This window comes from Protopterus annectens, chromosome 7.part1 (assembly GCF_019279795.1).
Source record: "Protopterus annectens isolate FY-2018-M chromosome 7.part1, PAN1.0, whole genome shotgun sequence".
NCBI classification, from domain to species: domain Eukaryota; kingdom Metazoa; phylum Chordata; order Ceratodontiformes; family Protopteridae; genus Protopterus; species Protopterus annectens.
The window spans coordinates 249575913-249597621 of record NC_056740.1 but is presented as its reverse complement, the minus strand read 5'-3'; the positions used below and the strand labels follow the sequence as shown (position 1 = coordinate 249597621).

The 21709-nt window shown below is 41.4% G+C and overlaps 1 protein-coding gene across 5 annotated transcripts in view; it reads right to left on the bottom strand.

Moving 5' to 3' along the window:
• Positions 1-208: 208 nt before the first annotated feature.
• Positions 209-21709, bottom strand: part of ARHGEF3 (Rho guanine nucleotide exchange factor 3) — a 3017585-nt gene continuing 2996084 nt past the window's right edge. For all 5 annotated transcript variants that reach the window (XM_044078691.1, XM_044078693.1, XM_044078692.1 and 2 more), the window contains 2 exons: positions 16697-16883; positions 209-2145 (listed from right to left, as the gene is read on the bottom strand). In XM_044078691.1, the coding sequence (XP_043934626.1) occupies positions 1796-2145; positions 16697-16883 (537 nt within the window). In that variant the 3' untranslated portion in view covers positions 209-1795. The remainder of the gene's footprint in view (positions 2146-16696; positions 16884-21709) is intronic.

Here is a 21709-nt window from a genome sequence, read left to right as displayed (position 1 = left end):
TTCTACCATGTAATAACATGTGGACTACAATTCTGGCATATTTATGTTCAACATTCTATGGATAAATTAAACATAGTCCTATGTTCTTATCAGCAGTGCTGGATGTTTTGCAAAATTATAGTCTTTCACTTAATTCTGATCTCACAATTTCATAACTGGATTCTGAAATGAGCTCTGCACACCCTAAGAAACACATGGATAAATACAATTTAGGTTCAAAGTAATTTATTTGGCAATGCTTCATAAAAATACCTTTAAGGCTAATACAGAAAATATTTAATATCATAATCAATACTCTGTCCTTTGCATATTCCAGAACTTTAAATACCACAGTCCAGTCACTGTTGCAAAAGAATGCTTAAAAGCAGCAGTACATCCTTCTTGAAGGAACAGATCCTACACGAGTTGCATACTTCCCTTCTGTTCTTACCACTTACCAATTTCCTTGAACAGTCAAAAAAAATACCAAGCTCTGAACGAATTATGAAGCAATTCAAATAAATTACAAACCCATAAAAACAAAACAAAAACAAAAAACATCCCTTGTGTAAAAACTATAAATACAGAAAGAAATCTCTACAGGATAAAATTCAGCACAATACATTAACAAAAATAGTTTTATAATGATTATCTTGCCATGATGTTTTTTTTAATGCATGTGACACAGGCACAGAAAATAAAATGACAAAACATTCTACATCTGTTTATGTAAACTTGTAGAACACCTAACACAGGGAAAATAAACTTTGGCAATAATTTAGGAGTTATATTTGTGCCACTTTAGGTCTCCACTCTCACAATGCAAGTGAATATTTACAGTCTCTTGACGACGTGGTCTGACAGTGCCCATTCATTCTACAGGAAACTGGAAAGTCCATGATTTCAGTGCATTTAATGCAAAACCTACTCAGATCTCTGACTCCAAGCCAATTTGGCGTACAGTAATATCACAGGCAAAATGGCTAGTACTGCATTCTCAATGCCTGACAAACTTAAATTTCATATCACAGGGTGGCTCTACACAGGTAAAGAAGTAGCCTTTACTGGTGTACCTTTTTATCACAGATGGATGCTATAAGTCCCCAACAGCTGTAGGTCAGGTGACTGAACATAATTATGCCCGACAGATTCCTCTTTAGAGATGTTCAGCTATTTTACTTTGTGTGTCCTTCTGCTTAAATACTGTTTTTTTGTACTCCTATTCCATACTTATCCACAATGTAGTCTCAAAATAATTGTATTTTACTGAGTTGTCAAGTTGCCACCTATCAAATCTAGTTCTGACTTCAGACTGCTTTACTTCAATGGCTTCCTTTCTTCTCTGCATTTCTAATGAATACCATAATATTAGAGACCACTGATCTGTGACTGCTAAAGTCCAAAGGCACCTATTAGAAACCTATCTTAACCACTGTCTTACAGTCAAAAAAAAGTACTGATCTATACAACAATTGATTACCGCTTAAGCTCACATAAATAAACAGTAGTATAGAAACTTTTCTTTCCCCTTCCAGCAGGACTATGTGGATAACTAGTTAAGGACCTCAGTTATTTGCAATGAAGAATGTTTAAAAAACACAAGACCAGAGCACAATGATGACACCAGGTTCCAGCTTGCACAGACAGAGGAGGCAGTTACAGTACTCATAGGTACAGAGCTGAGTGAGACTGCAAGTACACCATCACAATAAAATTAAAAAGTGCTTCTCAGAACTGCTCCTTTTTATGGAATGCAAATACTGTACAGGTAAGACACAGGATTTACTTCTAATAAACAAATGGGGTAATGTCTCTGTCAAACGTTGCTCTCCGTCTGTATGCTTTGAAAGTCTGTTTGTTCCATTTGATCCCAGTCTACACTAACTTCACTGACATCCATGCTACAGTCTGATTCACTGTCTGATTGGTCCATTTGTTCAAGGCTGGTTTCTTCCTGGGTTTCCCTGCTGCCATCTGGTGACAGCAGGGGATGATTCACAGTCACTGATTCTAACACACCAGCATCTTGTGGAATGAACATCAGCGTTTCTTTGGCCTGACGGATGCAGTTTAGCCACTGCTGTTTGCTGAAAGCATCATTGGCTTGTAACGAGTGTGACTGATTCTGAGTTCCATTTTTAACAGTTACTCTGAAAAAGTTTTTGGCTGAAAGAAAATGTTGAGAGAGAGAGAGCACATATTAGCAATGTATGCATTAAGGGCAAAAGTTAGCAATAGTAGTTTCAGCCACAACACTCTAGTATTCATTTTACTTTTACTTTACTTCATTGGCTTAGTTGTTAAAATGGGCTACCATAACAATGGCAAATGTAAAACACATTGACAACTTATCACTCAATCAGGATGTCTTTCGGTGGAATTCAGGACAAACAATGGCAGAAGATACAAATCAGACAAGCACTTGTGCTGTGAGACAGCAAAACTAACGACTGCATTACCATGATGAAACATTTAACTGGAACTAACTTCCTCATCAAAGTCAGGTGCCGATATCCTTGTATGCTATACCTATGTGTGTGTGTATGTGTATATGCAAATGCACACATATGTATATAGGTACATGAAGAATGTCTTGACAGTCAATTTGCATACAACTGAGTATAGAATTATGAAGATGGAACGTATGAGACTGCATTTGAATATATTGCCATTTGTAGTCTTACATTTAGTTGAAGCAAAGGAATCATAGCTATTGAAAACTTACTTACACAGTTTGTCTTTTTTTAATTTCTTCATATGAAGTTTTTTTACATACTATGACGGAAATGAACCCCATTCCTAAGTCAAGACATAACCAAAGTTCATAAAATCAGTTTTACTTCAGTCTTTGATGCTTGTCAACTATGCTATTCTCAGCACCCACGGCAGATTTATATTCTTTTTAGCATATACTGATATCTAATATTAAAACAGTGGCGGCTCATGATATCTGACTGCAGTGCCCCCCCCCAGCTGTGAACCACAGTGGTACAGTCCTACAAATCCTCTATCCTCTACACAGAAAGTGAATCTGGACTGCTGCCTTACCAGTCCAGATTCAGGAAGAAGGCAGCAGACTGCTGATGCCCCAGAAGTCTATGCGGTGCTAACCGCATAGCCTGGAAGGGGATCAGATTGCAGGGTCAGCAGTCTTGGAATGTTCACGCAAACAGGAAGGAACAAACAAGAGCCAGGAAACCAGAAGTGCATTCCAGCATGACACGAATGGCCGAGATACTCTCTGCTGTGGATTAAAGGTGCAGTTTTACTCATACATTATTTTCTGCTGTGGATTGTATTATTGCAGAACAAACACAGACAGCTGAGAATTTGCAGGTACACTCTTTGCTGTGGATTTAAGGAATGCATAAGGCCAAGAACTGTAGTGTGTGCGTGCGTGTGTGTGTAAAATGCCCCAGTTGATTTATACTGGTGGCTAGAGAACTCAGAATGCCTGTTGGTTAGAGAATACCTCAGGCTCGAACATTCTACCTTGGGTGCAGGTAACAAGAGCCTGAATTCCCTACCCAACACCATTTGTGAAACATTTCCAGATTTTTGCCTCATATTTTGTTCTGTTCTGTTCCTCATAAAATCTGTGGTTTCTGAATTTTAATTCCTTAAATAGCTGATGGTGCAGTGGTAGCATTGTTGCCTCACAGCTAGAGTTTTCTGGTTTGATTCTTGGCTAGGGTACCTTCTGTGTGAACTTTGTAACATGGGAGGACACCAGAGCAAGCCCACACAAACACAGGGAGGACATGCAAAGACATGTGTCTGTGGTATTTCTCCCTGTGTCTCTGCTGAAAAGTGGCTTTTATTCCAAGTCAGACTTTCCTGGTTAACAAATGTTAAATAAATAAAATTGACAAGCGTTTGAATTTCAGACTTCATATTCTTCAGAAAGTACATAGCAACACAAAACTTTTTATTCTAGCAATTTTCTAAGTTTATAAGATGAATATCTGAAATTTGCCCTATTTTTGGAACTGTATTCCCCCATTATTGGCTTCGTCCAGATTTTTTGTGCTAAGGTTGACAGCTATGGTGAGAACTGAATTCAATGAATATGTTTGAGGGCTGTATTCCCCCATTACATCACTAAATGGTTGCCAATGAAGTTTCAGTCTTCCTCTCTTTCACAAAAGAGCTGATTTGGCACAGTGGTATGTTGCTCTGACTGTTTTGCAAGGGTCCTGGGGTTCAAGACATGGCAATGAAATGCCATTCTAAAGGGATCCAGTATCTGTCTGCCTGGGATGACATGTTCATAGGTTCATAGGTTCATAGGTTCATACTAGGCTATCTGCCCAAGGGCATTTATAAGCCTAGCCCATAGTTATGTGGCTTTCGCCACCCCTTTAGTTTGAATAAAAACTATGCCTATCATTTTTCTGTGCCTCTGTCAAGCAGTGACACTGAAGTAATCCCTGGGGTATATCTGCGATCTCCCATCCATTGGTCAAGATTCCTCTTGAACAAGGCCAGCGAGGTGCTCTGCCTCACATGTACCGGGATTTTGTTCCACAGCATAGGGAGTCTCTGGGTGATGAATCTGTCCCTCCAGGACGTTCTATTTATAACCGTGTCAAGGTTTAAGTCTCCTGCCCTTGTGGTTCTGGCGGATCTAGAGTTTTTGAGGTGAAGCATATTCATCAAATCTGGGTTTGACATGGCCTTATATGTCAGGCACAGGTCACCTCTGAGCAAGCGGTATGAGACTGAATAAAGCTGGAGTTCTTTCCGTCGGGCAGCATAAGACATATTTTTGAGACCCTTTATCCTTTTGGTGAGGAACTTTTGGGGCCTTTCAAGCTGCATCAGGTGTCTGGTCAGGTACATTCCGAATGGGGCATTGTACTCAATCATAGGTCTAATGGGTGATGAGTACAGGGGGACGATGACCTCCCTTGATCTAGATGTGAATCCCTTCATGATCAGGTGGGCGATATAGAAGGTTTTCCTAACTACTTTAGCAACATGAGTGTCAAACGAAAGACTACTGTCAACTTGGGTCCCCAGATCCCTGATGACTTTTCTGTGCTCAGTGGATTGTCACCTATATGGTAGCTAGGGTAACCTTGTTTTTCCCGAAGGGTATGACTATGCATTTTTGGCGTTTAACTTCAGGCCATGGCTCTGGCACCAGTTATCCGCTTCTGTGAGGCCCTTCTGGAGGATATCTGTGTCAGATGTGTTTTCGACTATGGCCCAGTTTGCAGTCATCTGCAAACTTTGTCAGCCATAACCCTCCTGTGTTTGCTTGTACTTCAGAAAAGTAGATGCCGAACAAGAGTGGACCCAGGACTGAGCCCTGTGGGACACCACTTGTGACAGGCTTTGAGTCTGACATGGCTCCAGCAACTCTGACCCTGTGGGTTCTGTCGCTAGCCAGTTTGCAACCCATCTTGTGATGTATGGGTTTACATTCAAGCTGATGAGTTTTTCGATGATACCTGAGTGGGGTATTGTGTCAAGGCCTTTGCCAGGTCGAGGTAGGCTGTATGGACTGCCTTTCCCTCATCAATGGCCTTGGTGACTGTCTCGAAAAAGTCAACCAAGTTTAAGAGGCAGGATCTGCCTTTGACAAAGCCAAACTGGGTTGGATCCAAAGTCTGCAAGTTCCCTATGTCTTTATTTATGAGTTCCATTATGATCCTCTCCATGGCTTTGCAGATAAGGCTTGTCAAGCTAATGGGGCGGTAATTTCCAGGGTCTGTGGAGGCACCGCCTTATGAAGTGGGACCACAGTCGCCGGCGCCACTCCTTGGTGCGTATCCTGAGGTGAGGCTAAGATTAAACAGCTGTCCTAACTGTGGGTTTAATTCCTCATTGAGTTCATGAAGCACACAGCCGGGGACACCATCCGTCCCATGGATGCTGTGTTTTTGCCTTAGTGAGGGCAGTTCTCACCTGGGCGTTGGAGATGTTTGGGGGCTACAATCCTCTGGAATAGATATCTCTCCTTTGGGGAGGGGAGAAGTTTGCACTGAACCTGTCAGCCAGTATGTTAGCAATGTGTGTAGGTTCAGTAATTTTCACATCATTTTGAACTAATTCTGAGCATATCTGGGAGTTTCCTCCTAGGTTTCTAACATAGCTAAAGAAGGCCTTATGATTGTCTTTAGAGTCCTTGGCGATTTTTCTCTCAAAATTTGCCTTGGATGATTTTATGAGAGCTCTTAGTTTTTTACTTATAATGATCAAAGGTGTCTTACCTTTCAAGGATTTTGCTCTATCTTGTAGTAGCTTCCTCCTTTTGTTGTAGAGCTTGTTTATGGCTGGGGTCCACCAGACTGGACGCTTGCCTTTGGTACAGAGAGTCTTAGTTTTGTTTGGGATTGCCTGATCCATGCAGTCCTGTAGGTGCTGGTAGAAGGCATTTGTAAGTGATTCAGCGGTTTGAGTAATGTTTACCACTGGCTCAGGGGCCTTAAAGGAGACCACACTAGTTTTTAGAAGTGTGAAATCGGCTTTTGAGCAGTTTTTCACTGTGGTCTTTTTGTTTCAGCTGGGGCGGATGAGGACCTCCAGCGAGATTAGTTTATGATCTGATCTCACCAGTGAGGGTATACTTCGGTGTTGAACATTTTGATCCCATGTTCGTGATGATGAGATCAAGTATGTTTTCACCTCTTGTGGGGATGGTGACTAGTTGTTCCATGGCATTTGAGTTTATGAACTCCAGGAATCTTTGGGTTAGAGTGTTCGGGCTTGAGTAGTGTTCCCAGTCTATATTAGGGTAGTTGAAGTCACCTAGTATGATGGTGTTTGGAGATACATTTATCCCTCCAATGTTTTCAGGAAGGCCATGTGAGGTTCCTGAGTTTGAGAGGGTGGCCTGTAACATGCTACAAATTGCAGAGCAGTCTTGCCTATGGTTAATTGCACCTGGATGGTCTCAGATGCATCGTGCGTTGCCACCAACCTTGAGGTGTGGGTGTCCTTTATGAATATGGACACCCCTCCTTTCTTGGTGTTGTCCGGATTTTGGGGCCGAACGTATGATATGAGGTGAAACCTGTTAGTGCTGGGGTGCTCTCAGGAGCCTTGAACCAGGTTTCTGTCACAGCACAGACATCGATGTTCTCCGTATTGAGAAGGGCCTCGAGTCGTGCATCTTGAGATTGAGACTTCTGGCATTGAGCAGCATTACCCTTAGTTTTTTCCTTTTTGGTGTTCTAGGGTGGTAGGTTTAGAATTTGAGCCTTGCCTAAAAAGGCACTATGGGGTGGCAAGAGCCTTTGCCAATATCCGGAAGCCCAGGGTGACAGGTGCAAGCCGTCCCTTGGCAGCATGGCTTGTCCAGCATGTCATCCCAGGCAGACAGACATTGGATCCCCTTTGAATGACACCAGAATTTAAGCCAATTATTAAAGCTGATCATCTTATCACTGTATTGTGGCATCATTCTAGGTGAAAGTAGGATACTGCTCAAGGTCAGGGTCATACCTGCCTGGGCTACATAATCAGAGAGCTCCTCGGCGTCCCTTTCATGTAGTCCAAGGAGGTGCGTCTCAGGTCGTTGACACCAGCGTGGACAATGACTGAGTCGTACTTGTACCTGCTGTTGAGAGACCTGAGTGCTTGCGTTATGTGGCGGATTCTAGCGCCCGACAGGCAGCTTACTGTGACCTTCTCCTTACTCAGTCTGGTGAGCGGGACGTCAGTGTGTCTGACTATGGAATCACCAATGACAAGTGTGTCTGGCATTTTGTTTGGCCTTAAGGGCTGTGACTGTTTGACACTCTGACTGTGTGGTCTATGTGTTGCATGTGTTGGGTCGTGAGGTGGTAGTTGTTTGGGTGTCTGCTTTGGTGGCCTCTGCTGTTTTGGTAAATTTTTGACCAGAGCCTCCGAGTATGTCTTTGTGTGAGTATGTGTATGATTTGAAGTTGTGATGGTACCATGTGTGACTGGGTATGTATTGTGTGTGGTTGCCTTCTCCTCCTGTCTGGTCTTGCCAGTCCTATGTTGAGAGAGCTCAGCCTCCAGTTTGGCCGTATAGTTGCATCTCTCGCATGTATTTGTGTTTTGTGGGAGAAGGAGAGGATTGTCTGTGTACATGAGGCAATTGTAACATTGCCTCAATATTCCCAGGTTCACCAGTTGAGCTGGAGAGGACACTAGCAACTGATCCCTCGACATACTAGAAGTAGTAGATAAAGAACTTTCAAAGGACTCCGGGGGAAGTGGGTTTTGGGCTGGTGGGGTACTATCTATAATAAGAGTGCTTTATCAAGGTGCAAGTACTGTAGGAGTAAGTGCTAGGCTTTACAGATAGAGAATAGTCTACTTGGGAATCAAGTAGAGATGAACTTTTCAGTTATAGGATATGCTGGTTAGATCAGCAGTACAGTTTAGCGTGTTTTATAGCAGGGGGCTGAAGGGAGCTAGGAATTGGCCCAAAATGACCAATGGACTACTAGTTTCTGGCTGAAACTTCACCAAATCGGACAAAAAGGCCGCTCAGTGCTTCCCACTCCCACTGGTAAGCAAAGAAACTTCCCTCCTTCCTAATAAGGCAATGGATCAGTAACAGGAACTAAAAACACAGACCACGAAGCTTTGCCAGAGATGGCCTGCACCTGTCACCCCTGGGATTCTGGATACTGACTAAGGTTCTTGCCGCCCCTATAGTGCCTTTTTTAGGCAAGGTTCAAATGACAAATTCACCACCGTAACAGGAACAGGCAAGCAAAAACTGAGGGTGATGCTACTCAAAGCTAGAAGTCTAAATCTCAAAATGCACTCACTCGAGGCACTCCTTAAAATGGAGAACATCGATATCTGTGCAGTGACTGAGACCTGGTTCAAGGTTCCAGAGAGCACCCCTGCACTACCAGGCTATAACTCATACCACACCTTTCGGCCATGTAACCTGGACCGAAACACCAAAGGTGGAGGTGTGCCCATATTCATTAAGGATATCCACACCTCCAGGCTAGTTGTTCAACATAATGCAGCCGAGGTTATCCAAGTGCAACTAACTCTGGGCAAAACTGCAATCCAAATTGTAGCTTGCTACAGATCACCCACCATGCTCCAAGATTCCCACTCCTCTTTTCTTGATGTACTGGAAAATATTAAGGTTCAACTAAACACCCTAATAATGGGCGATTTCAACTACCCTACCATTAACTGGGAAAACTACTCATGTACCAACTCCTTCGCTCAATGCCTTCTGGAATTCATAAACTCCAATGCCCAGGATCAACTTATCCACACCCCCACCAGATGCAACAATATCCTAGATATAGTCATTACCAACATGAGTGACCAGTGTTCTATAACTGAAGTCAACGCCTCATTGGTCTGATCCGACCATAAGCTAATTACCCTAGATATCTACATCCTGTCCCCACCCCCCATTAAGGAAACCATGGTAAAAAATTTCTCCAAAGCCAATTTCATGCTTCTTAAGACAGAAGTGGTGAACTTCATGACACCTATGCAGATGGACAATACAGTCACGACTACTGAATCCTACACAATTGCACTTTATAAGCACTTACATGAGTGCATGGATCGTGCTATCCCAAACAGAACCAAGATGCTATCCTCCAAAAAAAGGAAGCCAATCTGGTGGTCCCCTGCCATAAACAAACTGTACAACAGAAGGAAGAAACTGTTGCAAAAGAGAGTAAAATCCCATGAGTGGAGGAGCTCCCTGGTCAGCCTCAGTAAGAAGCTGCGATCCCTGATAAAATCCTCCAAAGCTAGTTACGAAAACAAAATTGCCATTGATTCTAAAGACAACCACAAAGCATTCTATAGCTATGTCAAGAATCTCAATGGCAACACTCAGATCTGCTCTGAGTTACAGCACAATGGCACTAAATATACAGACCCAACTGATATTGCCAACATCCTGGTAGATAGGTTCAGTACTAACTTTACCCCCTTCTCACCTCCTAAACAGCCCATCTCTATACCAGAAGAATGCAAAGTTCCTGTAATCATGACTGCACAGGTAAAAACCACACTCTCCAAAGCCAAGAACACAGCATCCATGGGACCAAGACAACATCCCAGGCTGTGTTCTACATGAACTACAGAACGAACTGGCACCCCACCTAAGTACCATGTTCAATCATAGCCTCACCTCAGGCTTTGTGCCTGCTGAATGGCGCACAGCAACAGTTATAACACTCCACAAGAGGGGAGCCACCATGGACCCTGGGAACTACCACCCCATTAGCCTGACAAGCCTGGTCTGCAAGGCCATGGAACGTACATTGGTAATCTCCAAACTCTGGACCCCACCCAGTTCAGGTTTGTAAAAGGCAGATCATGTCTCCTAAACCTGATAGACTTCTTTGAAGCAGTCACCAAAGCCGTAGACAAGGGTAAGGTGGTTCACATAGCCTATCTAGTTCTTGCCAAGGCTTTCAACAACATCCCCCACTTTGGAATTATAGATAAACTCACTAAACTAGGTATAAATCGCTATGTCACAAGATGGGTTGCCAACTGGCTCACTGACAGAACCCACACTGTGAAAGTAGCAGACTCCAAATCTGACTTCAGACCAGTGACAAGTGGAGTACCACAGGGTTCAGTCCTGGATCCTCTCCTGTTTGGTATCGACTTCTCTGAAGTACAGGCTAACACAGAAGGTCTTTGGGTAAAGAAGTTCGCAGATGACTGCAAACTAGGAGCCATAATTGAAACTCCTAACGATGTGAACATCCTACAAAAGGGCCTCACTGAGACAGATGCCTGGTGTCAAAGCCAAAGCCTCAAGCTCAATGCCAAAAAGTGCACTGTCATCCCTTTTGGTAAAAACTCTGTACCCATGAAATATAACATAGGCGGTAGTATACTTAACACCGAAAGTGTGATAAGAGACCTTGGGACACAGGTGGACAATAGTCTCTCCTTTGATAATCACATCGCCACAGTAGTCAGGAAATCCTTCTACATGGCACACCTCATCACAAAAGGTTTCTCATCCAGAAAAAAAGAGGTCATTGTTCCCCTCTACTCATCACTCATTAGACCCATTATAGAGTACAACGCCCCTTTTAGTATGTACCTCACAAGACATCTACAATAACTGGAAAGGCCGCAGAAATACCTCACAAAGAGGATTACTGGCCTCAAACAGATGCCCTATGCAGACCGTCTCAAAAAACTCCAGCTTTACTCCATCGCATATAGCCTACTCAGAGGTGATCTCTGCCTAACATACAAAGCTATGTCAAACCCAGAGCTGTTGGACATGCTCCACTTAAAGAAATCCCAATCCCTCTGAGCTACATGCTCTAGGGACCTAAACCTTGTCACCACAATAAACAGAACATGCCGGAGGGATAGATTCCTGTTCCAGAGACTTCCCATACTATGGAATAAACTACCTATCTATATCAAACAAAGCTCCTCATTAGCACTCTTCAAGAAAAATCTTGATGATTGGATGGGAAATAGGAAATTCACCCCGGGGATCACCCTCTGTGGTTCTGCTCAACAGTGGCACAGGAAAATCATTTTCTTCGGTGGCAAAAGCCAGGGTACCTTTTTGGCTGGGCATGTATAGGCCCCAGGGCCGATAGCCTAGTACCTACCTATGAACCTATGGTGGTAACACAGCATTTTATTCTAGCAACTTTCCAATATTATACAAGCAATGTTTAAAAAGTATCCCTGTTTTTTGAACTTTTGTCCCCCCCCCAATACATTTTGGCTTTTTCCAGATTTCTTGTGCTGTGAAGTTGAGAGATACAGTTGAGTGTCAAGTAGATTTTACAAGGAGCTGAGAGCTGCAGGGGAAAAGAAGTTTATTGCTGCTTATGCTCAGTCTGCCTGCATTTTAATAGCACAACAGGTAGTGTACTTGCTTTAGATGCAGAAGGCTGTGGGTTCTACTCCCACAGGGGGTAGTTGCTACCGTACTGAGAACGTCCAGTCTTTGGCAAAGATACCTAGTAATATAAACCTGTTATCAGTTTGCCATCAATTCCCTGTTGTAATATTACTAGCTTATCATTTTTGTAATGTAACATAGGCAATTTATTCCTCAAGGGCAACAGGCACTTTATTTGTAGATGAAACAATGAAATATAAAGTTGCTTGCTAGCAGCAACCTCTTCATTAGTTACAGGTCTCTAATGTGGAATTATTTAGATGACTTTTACTTCTGCAGAGATTGTGCATATTTACCGATACTGGTGGATTGTAGAAGTTTGAGTAGACTTTTATGATGGAAATGTTCTCAATTGAGCAGTTTTGTCATTATTGGTGCATGCATTTTGTTTCATTGTTTACTGGAAAAATGTTCAAACAATAGATTTAAAACACCCTCTTAACAACTGTACTGTATTATACAAGGAATATAATTTAATACAATCAGGAAGGTGTATCATACAACAAATGTATGTTTTGTGTGCAAGGGGCCTATCAATTGAAAACAGCCCAAAGTTAATCTTTATACTAGCCAAATGTGTTTTGTTTGAATGTGGATTTCAATGCTATTTCAATGAATGTGAGTTTCAAGAGCAGAGAAGTTTTAATGCTAAGTCTATTTTCATTGCGAGACTGCATTGCTTTATTTAGCAGATGTCTTAGTGTTTGTGCTGTAAAATGCAAAATAAAACTTTCAAATAAAATCCAAATCATCGTAGAAGTAAAGCAGTATGCACATTACAGTGTTTATGGTAAATGGGGTGAAATAGCCAAGTAATGGGACATTGGAATGGCTACAGGGGGGAGGCTCAAAGATAGCCCTGGCTGAGCTATACTTCTCAACTGTCCAGATTTTCACAGAATGAATAGATTTTTGCTTATTATTTTTAGTTTGTTCCTCAAAACATTTGTGGTTTTCTGGCAAATCATTTAGGAATTAAGTCACTGAATAATGACAGACATTGAGTTTCAGACTTCATAACCTTCAGAAAAATGCATGCTAAAGCAAGATCTGTTACTCTATAAACTAAGTTTATACAAGAGCAACTTTTAGTACTGTTTGTATGTTCCCCCAATATATTTGGCCTTGTCCAGATTTCCTACATTAACAGGTTGAGCGGTACATGCAAATAAATTGCTTTATAGAATTAGGCACATCCAAACCTCTCAACTGTCCCTGATTTTGGCTCAAAATGTTGCTCTCCCTCTAATAATCCCTTTGCAAAATGGCAATTTTGGAAGAAAACGTGGAGGGTTTACAATTAATAAATAACTGTAATAATCAGAGTTATAGATTACTTTTATTTCAGAAATGCATGTAGATTGGTTTATTTTGTCAGCTGCTCAAGTTATAACAGTACTAATATTAAAAAAGTGTCCCTACTTTGACAGGTTCCCAGCTGTATTGTGTGGCTATTTTATATTTTTGCATCACATTTTTGGTCCATTTTTCATAAAATTGTGGTTTTCTGGCAAATTAGTGGCAAAACATTAAAGAGTGAAGTTAGAAAATAAAGACAGACATTTGAGTTTCAGATTTCATACCCTTCAGAAAATTCATACTAATGCAAGACCTACTATTCTATTAGAAAGTTTATAAGAGCAGTATTTAAATATTGTCCTTATTTTTGGGCCTTTGTCCCACTTCTATGTATTGGTTTGTCCAGATTTCTTGCTCTGAGGTTGAGAGGTATGACAAATGTCTCAGGGCCATCACAGTCAGCCAGAGACATTTCAAATTGTGACATACTTGTTGCACCCCAGTCCCCCATGTAGTGACTCTGGATGTGTCCAAGCAAGGCAAGGAGCAGTTATGCAGTGTGAGTGTGCAGAATATCCCACCAAGGTAGGCACAAGTACTACATTTGCTTTTCATCTGTCCTCGCTTGATTTTGCAGAATGTTCCGGTTTTCTGTCATATTTTTATACTGTTGATTATGCTTCTTATTATTCAGAAAGTGCCCGTTGCTCTGTGTTTAAGTAGCAATGCTTTCATGACCATCAGATAAGCTTGTCTGTTTTTGTAAAATGCAAGTAAGCTTTAATAAGTATACTGGTAAAGAATTACCAACATTGAAAGCCTTTTTGTTGTTGCCATGCAGAGAATACTTGCATAACTAGATAACGTGTAAGCCTTGGGTATTGAAATGCATATGACAGCATTTGTAATAAAGGACAGGATTACAGTATTTTAAGAAGCTCATTACCTTTGCTGGAGACTTGCAGTCATCTTTGCAGGCTTTTCCCATAAACTAAACAGAATGCCAATCTATCAGGTAAGTAGATAGTTTTGTCAGGCAGCAGGTCTTTTTGGATAAGAAACATTTTTACAAGTGGGGGTATCACAAAGATTGCTACTTTCAGCATGTTACTTGGTACTTTTAAGCTGAATATAAATTATAATTAGAACTGCAGTGCAAGGAGAAGTGGTTTGAGTTGAGTGCTGCTTGTTTTTCTTATACTTGATTTTGACTGGCATTCCAGTAATGTATTTAAAAAATAATTTATTTTTTCATGCCTCACAACTTTTCTGTTTCCATCTAGATATTAAGTAAGCTGCCACGCAGCCAATGCATTGAAATATTTTTTTTCTTCTACACTTCATTTTGTCTTGATTGGACTCTCATAATGATGGTTTGGCACCCAGGCCAGCGTATTTAATTAAAGTTCCAGTTTTTGTGGTTTTGAGCATAGTTCCTCCCCTTTCTAGTTGGCCACACCCCTTCCCATTGGCCCCACCCATTCAGCTGTCTCCTGCAGCCCCCCTTTGATTTGAAGTCACCAGCCGCCACTGTATTAAAAACAAATATTCCTTCACATACAGTTCAAGTGCAAAATAGTAAAGATATGCTGAACAGTACCTTCCATAATGGAAGACTTAACACTATTTTTACTCAAAACAGTAATTAAGAATACATTTAGTGTTTGACATTGGTACCATGGGCACTTGCATTGATGGATGGAATAGTAGCCAACAACACAGCATATAGAGGAGCTGGCCTTGTTCCAAAGTGGGATCTGCTGCAAGAGCTAAACAAAGAACATGTGTGATTTGTTCTTCTGAACCAGGTAAACAAACTGAATTGCTGCTAATTCAGAAACATTCATAAATATTACACTATCTGCATTTTTACATGTTTCTGAGTTTCAGAAAACAAACTGAATTGCTGCTAATTCAGAAACATTCATAAATATTACACTATCTGCATTTTTACATGTTTCTGAGTTTCAGAAAAGTCAAACTTCCACAATATTTTATTAACATTCCTATTTTCACAACAACTTAAGAAGAGAAAACTTGGGAGCAAGGGGATTAACATGATCTGCTTCTGACATTTGTAACCAATCAGAAATTAAAATTGAACAACACGGCTAAAAAAGAACAGTTGTTAAAGGTTACATCCCCAGGATCCTTTGTAGCAATACTTGTAATCCCTGAATGCAATTATGGTTATTACATGTTTGAATTTATGTTGGCTGTGGTGGTACAAGAGGTTCTCCGGTTCGATTCTCAGCTGGAGTACCTTCTGTGCATCTGTATGTCCTCCCTGTGGTCAAGTGAATATTTAAAGACACGCAAGTATGTGTGTGTGCAGGTTGGGTGCTGGGCTGGCAGCTCGACATCGTAAAAATACCACTGCCAACCAATCTGCGGACTGGTGATCTGCTGTGGTGACCCCTACCCTGGAAAAGCCAAAAGACATTGCTTTACATGTTTGATTTTATAATGCCCTTCTACAGTTAAGGCTTGTTTTGCTTTGTCATATTACCTTAAACAACATTCAAGTACTTGTACTGTGTCAGTCCCAGTGTAAAAAATGATGATACCAAACATGGCTAAAAGCAAACATATAAGATTTATTCACAGTAAGTGCTTTCACACCCTTAACGGTTTGAGGAAGCACCGTTTAAGGGCGTGAAAGTGCTTACCATGAATAAATCTCATATTTTTGCTTTTAGCAGTGTTTGGTCTCGTTGCTGATATTTCTCTTTATTTGAGGAACCATTTGTCTACTTGTGCTGTGCGCTTACATATATGCTACTTCAAAAAGAAAAAAAAATCACCACTGCATACATTTACCGATGAATGCACATTAAAAGTAATTATTTAGCCACATTGTGCCTCACAAGTTTAGGAAGAATAAATGTAACAGTGGAGAAGAGGAACAGATGACCCTTCCCAAACGTTGTAAGGAAAGAATACAGTAAAGATATGAAGAGTTTTACTTGTGTCATTACTAGTGCGGTGGAAATAAGTTACGTGTTAAAATTTTAAATTTGAACCTATTCTGTTAAGCAAGGAATGCATAAGGCAGGCAATGGGACTTTAACAATACCATGTAGAAACTGAAGCTCAGTGAAACATTTTTATCTTAAATACAAATATAACTCATCTTTATCATTTTTATGTATGTCTTGTGTTAACTACTGATAATTTGGTCTCAGGCATTTTGTATATAATGTAAATAATTGTACTGTTATTTCATCTTAAAACAACATGCTTCAGTTTGTTTACTTATTCCATGATATTTCAAGTCTTGAAACACTTTGTTATCATTTTAAAAGTTTAATAAAATACTTTAAGAAAAAAAAAGTGAAGCTACTAATCAAACTGGATTTGTGAACTCTGCCGCTTGCTTGCAAAGCAACATACTGGTAGGGCTTAGTATTTTTCTGATCAGGTTTCTCCCCTTTTCCAACTCTCACTGTTAACAATTCCCTGCTTCCTTAAACTATAAACCCGGTAGGTACTTTACTTAGGAGCTGTGAAAATACATGTGGATATTGAATGAAGTGATAGGTCTCTACTTACTTCTTTCATTGTTGCTAAATGCGCCTCTGATAGATCCTCCAAGTCTCACCTCCCCATCCTGAAGATCTTCCAGCACAAGGTCCTTGATGGGGACTGGCTGTTGGTGAAGCTGGTAATAGAGCTGGTCTGACTGGGTGATTGTTCTTGTCATAACTAGAACTTCTTGGAAGAGAAAAACTTGAAATTTCTGAAAAAAACAAAAACAAAAAAAAAATAAACAATTTTATTTTCCTAAAAAAGTCTCTCTTTTACAAGGAGTTACAGATTCACCAAACTCATCAATTATTCATCTTTTTCTGACCACACACCTAGCAAATGGTGCAGAACTGTCAGTGCTATTTGGGTACCAAGTGAAACAAGACTGCATAAATATAAAATGAGAATTGACCTAACCTTAGAATTAGCTATCAGGGTGTGACAAAAATAATACATCTGGTCCATAGTACCCTATGCTTCGTTTGCTGTTGTTTCACCATCATCATCAAAAAATATTGGTATTCATTTAAATATCTTAAGTTACTTCAGCATTTCTTAACCTCATCCACATATACTCCACCAATACTCATCATATTTAAAGTTGCATGTTTGTACTGTGAACACATGGTTCAGTACAAAAAAAATGAGCAGGCAGTTTGAATAACAAAGAACAAACATTGTATCATGCTTAACAAGCAAAAAGTGAGTAACCTTAAAACAAAGCAAGATAACATGTCAACTGTCAGAGCAAAACATTCAGCATGCAAATCTCTATAAAATGAATTGCAATTTGGGTATATAGCCTTTAACATTTTGTTAAAGAGCAAAACTCTGCTGTTTCCATATTTCTTAGTAAACTAATGTGAAGAACGTTCAGCAATCCGATGTCTATAAAATTAATACAATTTTTAATATCTATAGCCTTTATTTTTATGTACATATGGAAAACATGAAACTGCTATCATATTTTACACTTTTTTTTCTCAAGCATATTGTATTCTTACCAGTACTAGCAGTAACATTTGAAGTAGTAATAATGTTGTGGATGGAGTGTGGGGATTACTCTCCGATATCTGGAAAAAGACAAATCATTATGCACTTCTACAGCACGAGACATGGTTTTAACAAGTGTTAAGCACCGCCTGCTTCAGTTTTTAAGATAGGGTATCAGGCTAGACAGTTAAATCTGCCAGTACTAATCTGCCAACAACAGTGGCAAAACAAAAATAGATTTGTTTCTGCCAGCTGTCTGTACAGTTAATGCATCCCCAACTTTTGATAACATAATAGAATCTCTTACACTGTCTTTCTGACAGTCGTTGCTAAGTGCTTTATGGCTTTGAAAGCCAGCAAAATGCTCAGCAATTTTTTTTCTTGTAACTAGCAGTACATGGAACAGCTAAAGCTCCATGCACTACAAAGAATTTTGACTGGGTCTCTGATAGACTCTATCAAGTGCAGTTATGATGCGGTAGAGGCCTCATCTAGGGCTGCTGCCTCAGGGTCTGTCATCAGGTGATATTCCTGGCTTAGGTTGCAGCCTCTCCCTGATGACATTAAGTCTAAACTCCTAGACCCTCCTTTGGACAACAAAGCTTTATTTGGATCAGCAGCTGCTGAACTTTTCAAGGCACTTCAAGAGAAGGATAAGGAACTACAGGATCTGAGACACATTTATGTCTCCCCATTCCATGTTTTTAAAGGCACTACCCTGCCAAAATCTCCTTTGTAAGAAGGCCTGCTAGACAGATGACAACCAAAGGCAAAAAAGATTCCAGGAATCAGTCCTCCTCCAGGCCTTCTCCCTCTACTCCTACTTCCAAACAGCCCTTTCAGGCTAAGTCTGGTGACCTGTGACTAACAGGCAATAGATCCAGACACCCCTCTTTCCATGTGTCTCTCTCTTTCTCTCTCCTTCCCTGCTTGGAATCTGGCTACCCAGGACTCCTGGGTCCTCTGTGTAATAAAACAGGGACACTTTATGACATGGGAGACGAAACTTACTCCCAAAGTCATTCCACAGCCTCCTTGAGACCAACCGACTTCCTTTCCTCCAGTTCTTCACGAACTCCTCACACAAAGAACAATACAAGAAGTCCCTCCTCATGCAAGAATAAAAGGATTCTACTCCAGGATGTTCCTGGTTCCTGGTTCCCAGGAAAGAAGGTCCCTGGAGACCAATCCTGGATTTGTCCCATCTCAACACCTTCCTCCAGGTACCCTCCTTTCAGATGCTCACTCTTCATACACTATTTCCTCTGATTCTTCCCCGGGCCTTCTTGGCATTCTTGGATATAAAGGATGCCTACTTACAAATCCCAATCCATCCTCTCTTCAGGAAATTCCTCTGCTTTTCAGTGGGTTCTGCACACTTTCAGTTCTGTGCTTTGCCATTTGGCCTCTCTATGGCCCCAAGAGTTTTCACAAATTGTCTAGCACTAGTCATGGCCTATGCCAGAACAAGGGGAATCCAAATATTTCCCTATCCAGACAATCTCCTCATACAGGCCCCATCAATTCCAATGGTCCTACAACACCTGGACTTTACTATTTCCCTCTTGAGAAGTCTGGAGTTCACAATACATCTCAAAAAATCATCCCGGATATCCTCATAGGACCATGTATTTCTGGGATGCAGGATTCTAACAGAAAAAAAACATGGCCCATCTTCCCCCAGAAAAAAATTTCATCTCACTTCTTATTTCAAGGAGTTACTCCCTCTCAAAGCCCTGTTGGCCAGGGAGTTTCTCAGGCTCCTGGGATTCATGGCCTCCACCATCCCCATGGTACTCCTGGCAAAGCTTCACATGAGAAAGTTCCAATGGTACTTGTGAACAGTCTGGAAACAACACCTGGACCCTCTAGAGTTCATGGTTCCAATACTTCCATGCCTTTCCAGGGAATTGAATTGGTGGGCAGCCCAGATAAAGGCCAACCCAGGCATGCCCCTACAATCCCTGCCCCCTAAGCAGAACCTCTTCACAGATGCTTCAGACACATGTTGGAGAGCAACCTTAGGGGAATGGAGAGTGAGAAACCAATGGACCCTCACTCAACAGAAAGAGCATACCAATACCAAGGAAATGACAGCCTTGATATTAGCTCTACAAATTTTCAAGGATCGTCTACTACCAGGCACACTGAGGTAGTAAACAGACAGTACCACTGTGCTGTGATACATCAACAAATGGGGGACAAGGTTCTACCTCCTGTGCAGATTGGCCCTGCAAGCATGGGAAATTGCTCTAGAGAGACAAGTCAACATCCAAGCCATCTACATACCTTCAGTAGACAATGTGATGGCACACACTCTAAGCAGGACCATTACTCAGTCTCACGAAAGGATGCTACACAAATATGTGTTCCTGTACCTATCTATGAGGTAGTCCAGATATGGATCTGTTTGCCTCCCCCATGAACAGACAGCTTCCAACCTTCTGCTCCAGGGTACCATATCCTGAAGCATGGAGGGTGGATGCTCTCTCATTTCCTTGCAATCCCCCACTTCCCTTTCATACAAAACGTTCTGTTGAAAATTCAGAAAGAACAACCATAAATCTTGTTGGTGACTTCCTAGTGGCCAAGGAGGCACTAGTTCCCCCTATCACTCCATCTAGCCAAGGGCAATCTCCACAGGTTACCCCACCAGATGGACCTGCTCACACAGGAGAAGGGAACACTCTTATACCCTCAAATGACCACTCTGAATCTTACTCTGTGGGTGATAGGGCATTGATTCCCTTCAGACACATATACACAGAGGACATGCTTCAGGTTCTGCAGGAGGCCAGAAAACCAACTACCAGGAAATCATATCTTTCTAAGTGGAAGAGATTTTCTGTCTGATGTCAAGAACACAATTTACAACCACTGGCAGTAGAACCACCAGTGGTCTTGTCTTACCTGTGTGAATTGACGAAGTCTGGATTGTTTTCTTCTTCAATCAAGACCCACTTATCTTCCATCTCAGCCTGCCTGCCACTCACCCTACCTCTGGCTTCTAAGTTTGAAGTTAAACTATTTTTGAAATGGGTTCAGCACCTTAGACCTCAAAGGAAGTGAGTTCAGCCTCCCTGGGATCTAAATTGCATCCTGGAAAAATTGACACTACCACCCTTTGAACCAGCCAAGGTCTACTCTCTCCAATGCTGCACATGGAAAATCATCCATTACTTCAGCAAGAAGGTTTTCTGAACTACAAGCCCTTATGGCCTCTCATCTGTTTACTGTTTTCCATAAGGATAGGGTGTGTTTAATTACTAAAGCAACCTTCATGCCCAAATGGGTCAATGAGCTGTCCTTGAATCAGGCCATCAACCTTCTGACCTTCTTCCCTTCATCTCAAAACTCGGCTGAAAGAATCCTACATTTCTTACATGTACACAGACAACTCAGATACTATTTGGCTAAGACCAAATCAATCTGTAAATTGGATAGGCTCTTTGTCTCCTAACACCCAAGAGCCCTGGGACACCCCATTTCTAAGCAAACCATATCCTCTTGGATTTCTAAAACCATCTCCTTTTGTTATACAGCCCATGTGAGAAGGCTTCCCTTCCCAGTAAAGGCATACTCCACTAGGGCAGTCCTCCTCTGCGGCTCTTTTCAAGGGTTTGGATATAGCTGCCATTTTAGAAGCAGTTACATTGTCCTCTGTCCATACATTCACCAAACACTACAAGTTGAACATCATTTCTAGAGCCAGGGCATGTTTTGCTAGAGCCATTCTTCATAGATTTGTGGAAAATGCTTCTGTTCCTCCCCCAAATCTTAATAACAGGAGCTTTTGCACTCTCCCTTGTGTTATGGGTACAGCAGCATATGAATAGGACATAACTTTAGACGTCCTTCTCTTCTATATGCTGCTGTATAACTTCCCATCCTGCCTTCCCCTTACACTTGCCTGACTCCTGAGTACCCACTCTATACTCGCTGATTCTGGCAGCATACAGTTGTGAGGTTGGTGCGTACTGATGTCTGTTTTGCATCCATCTGTTTATGGCCAATGTCTGCAGAAAGAAACAGGACATCACATGC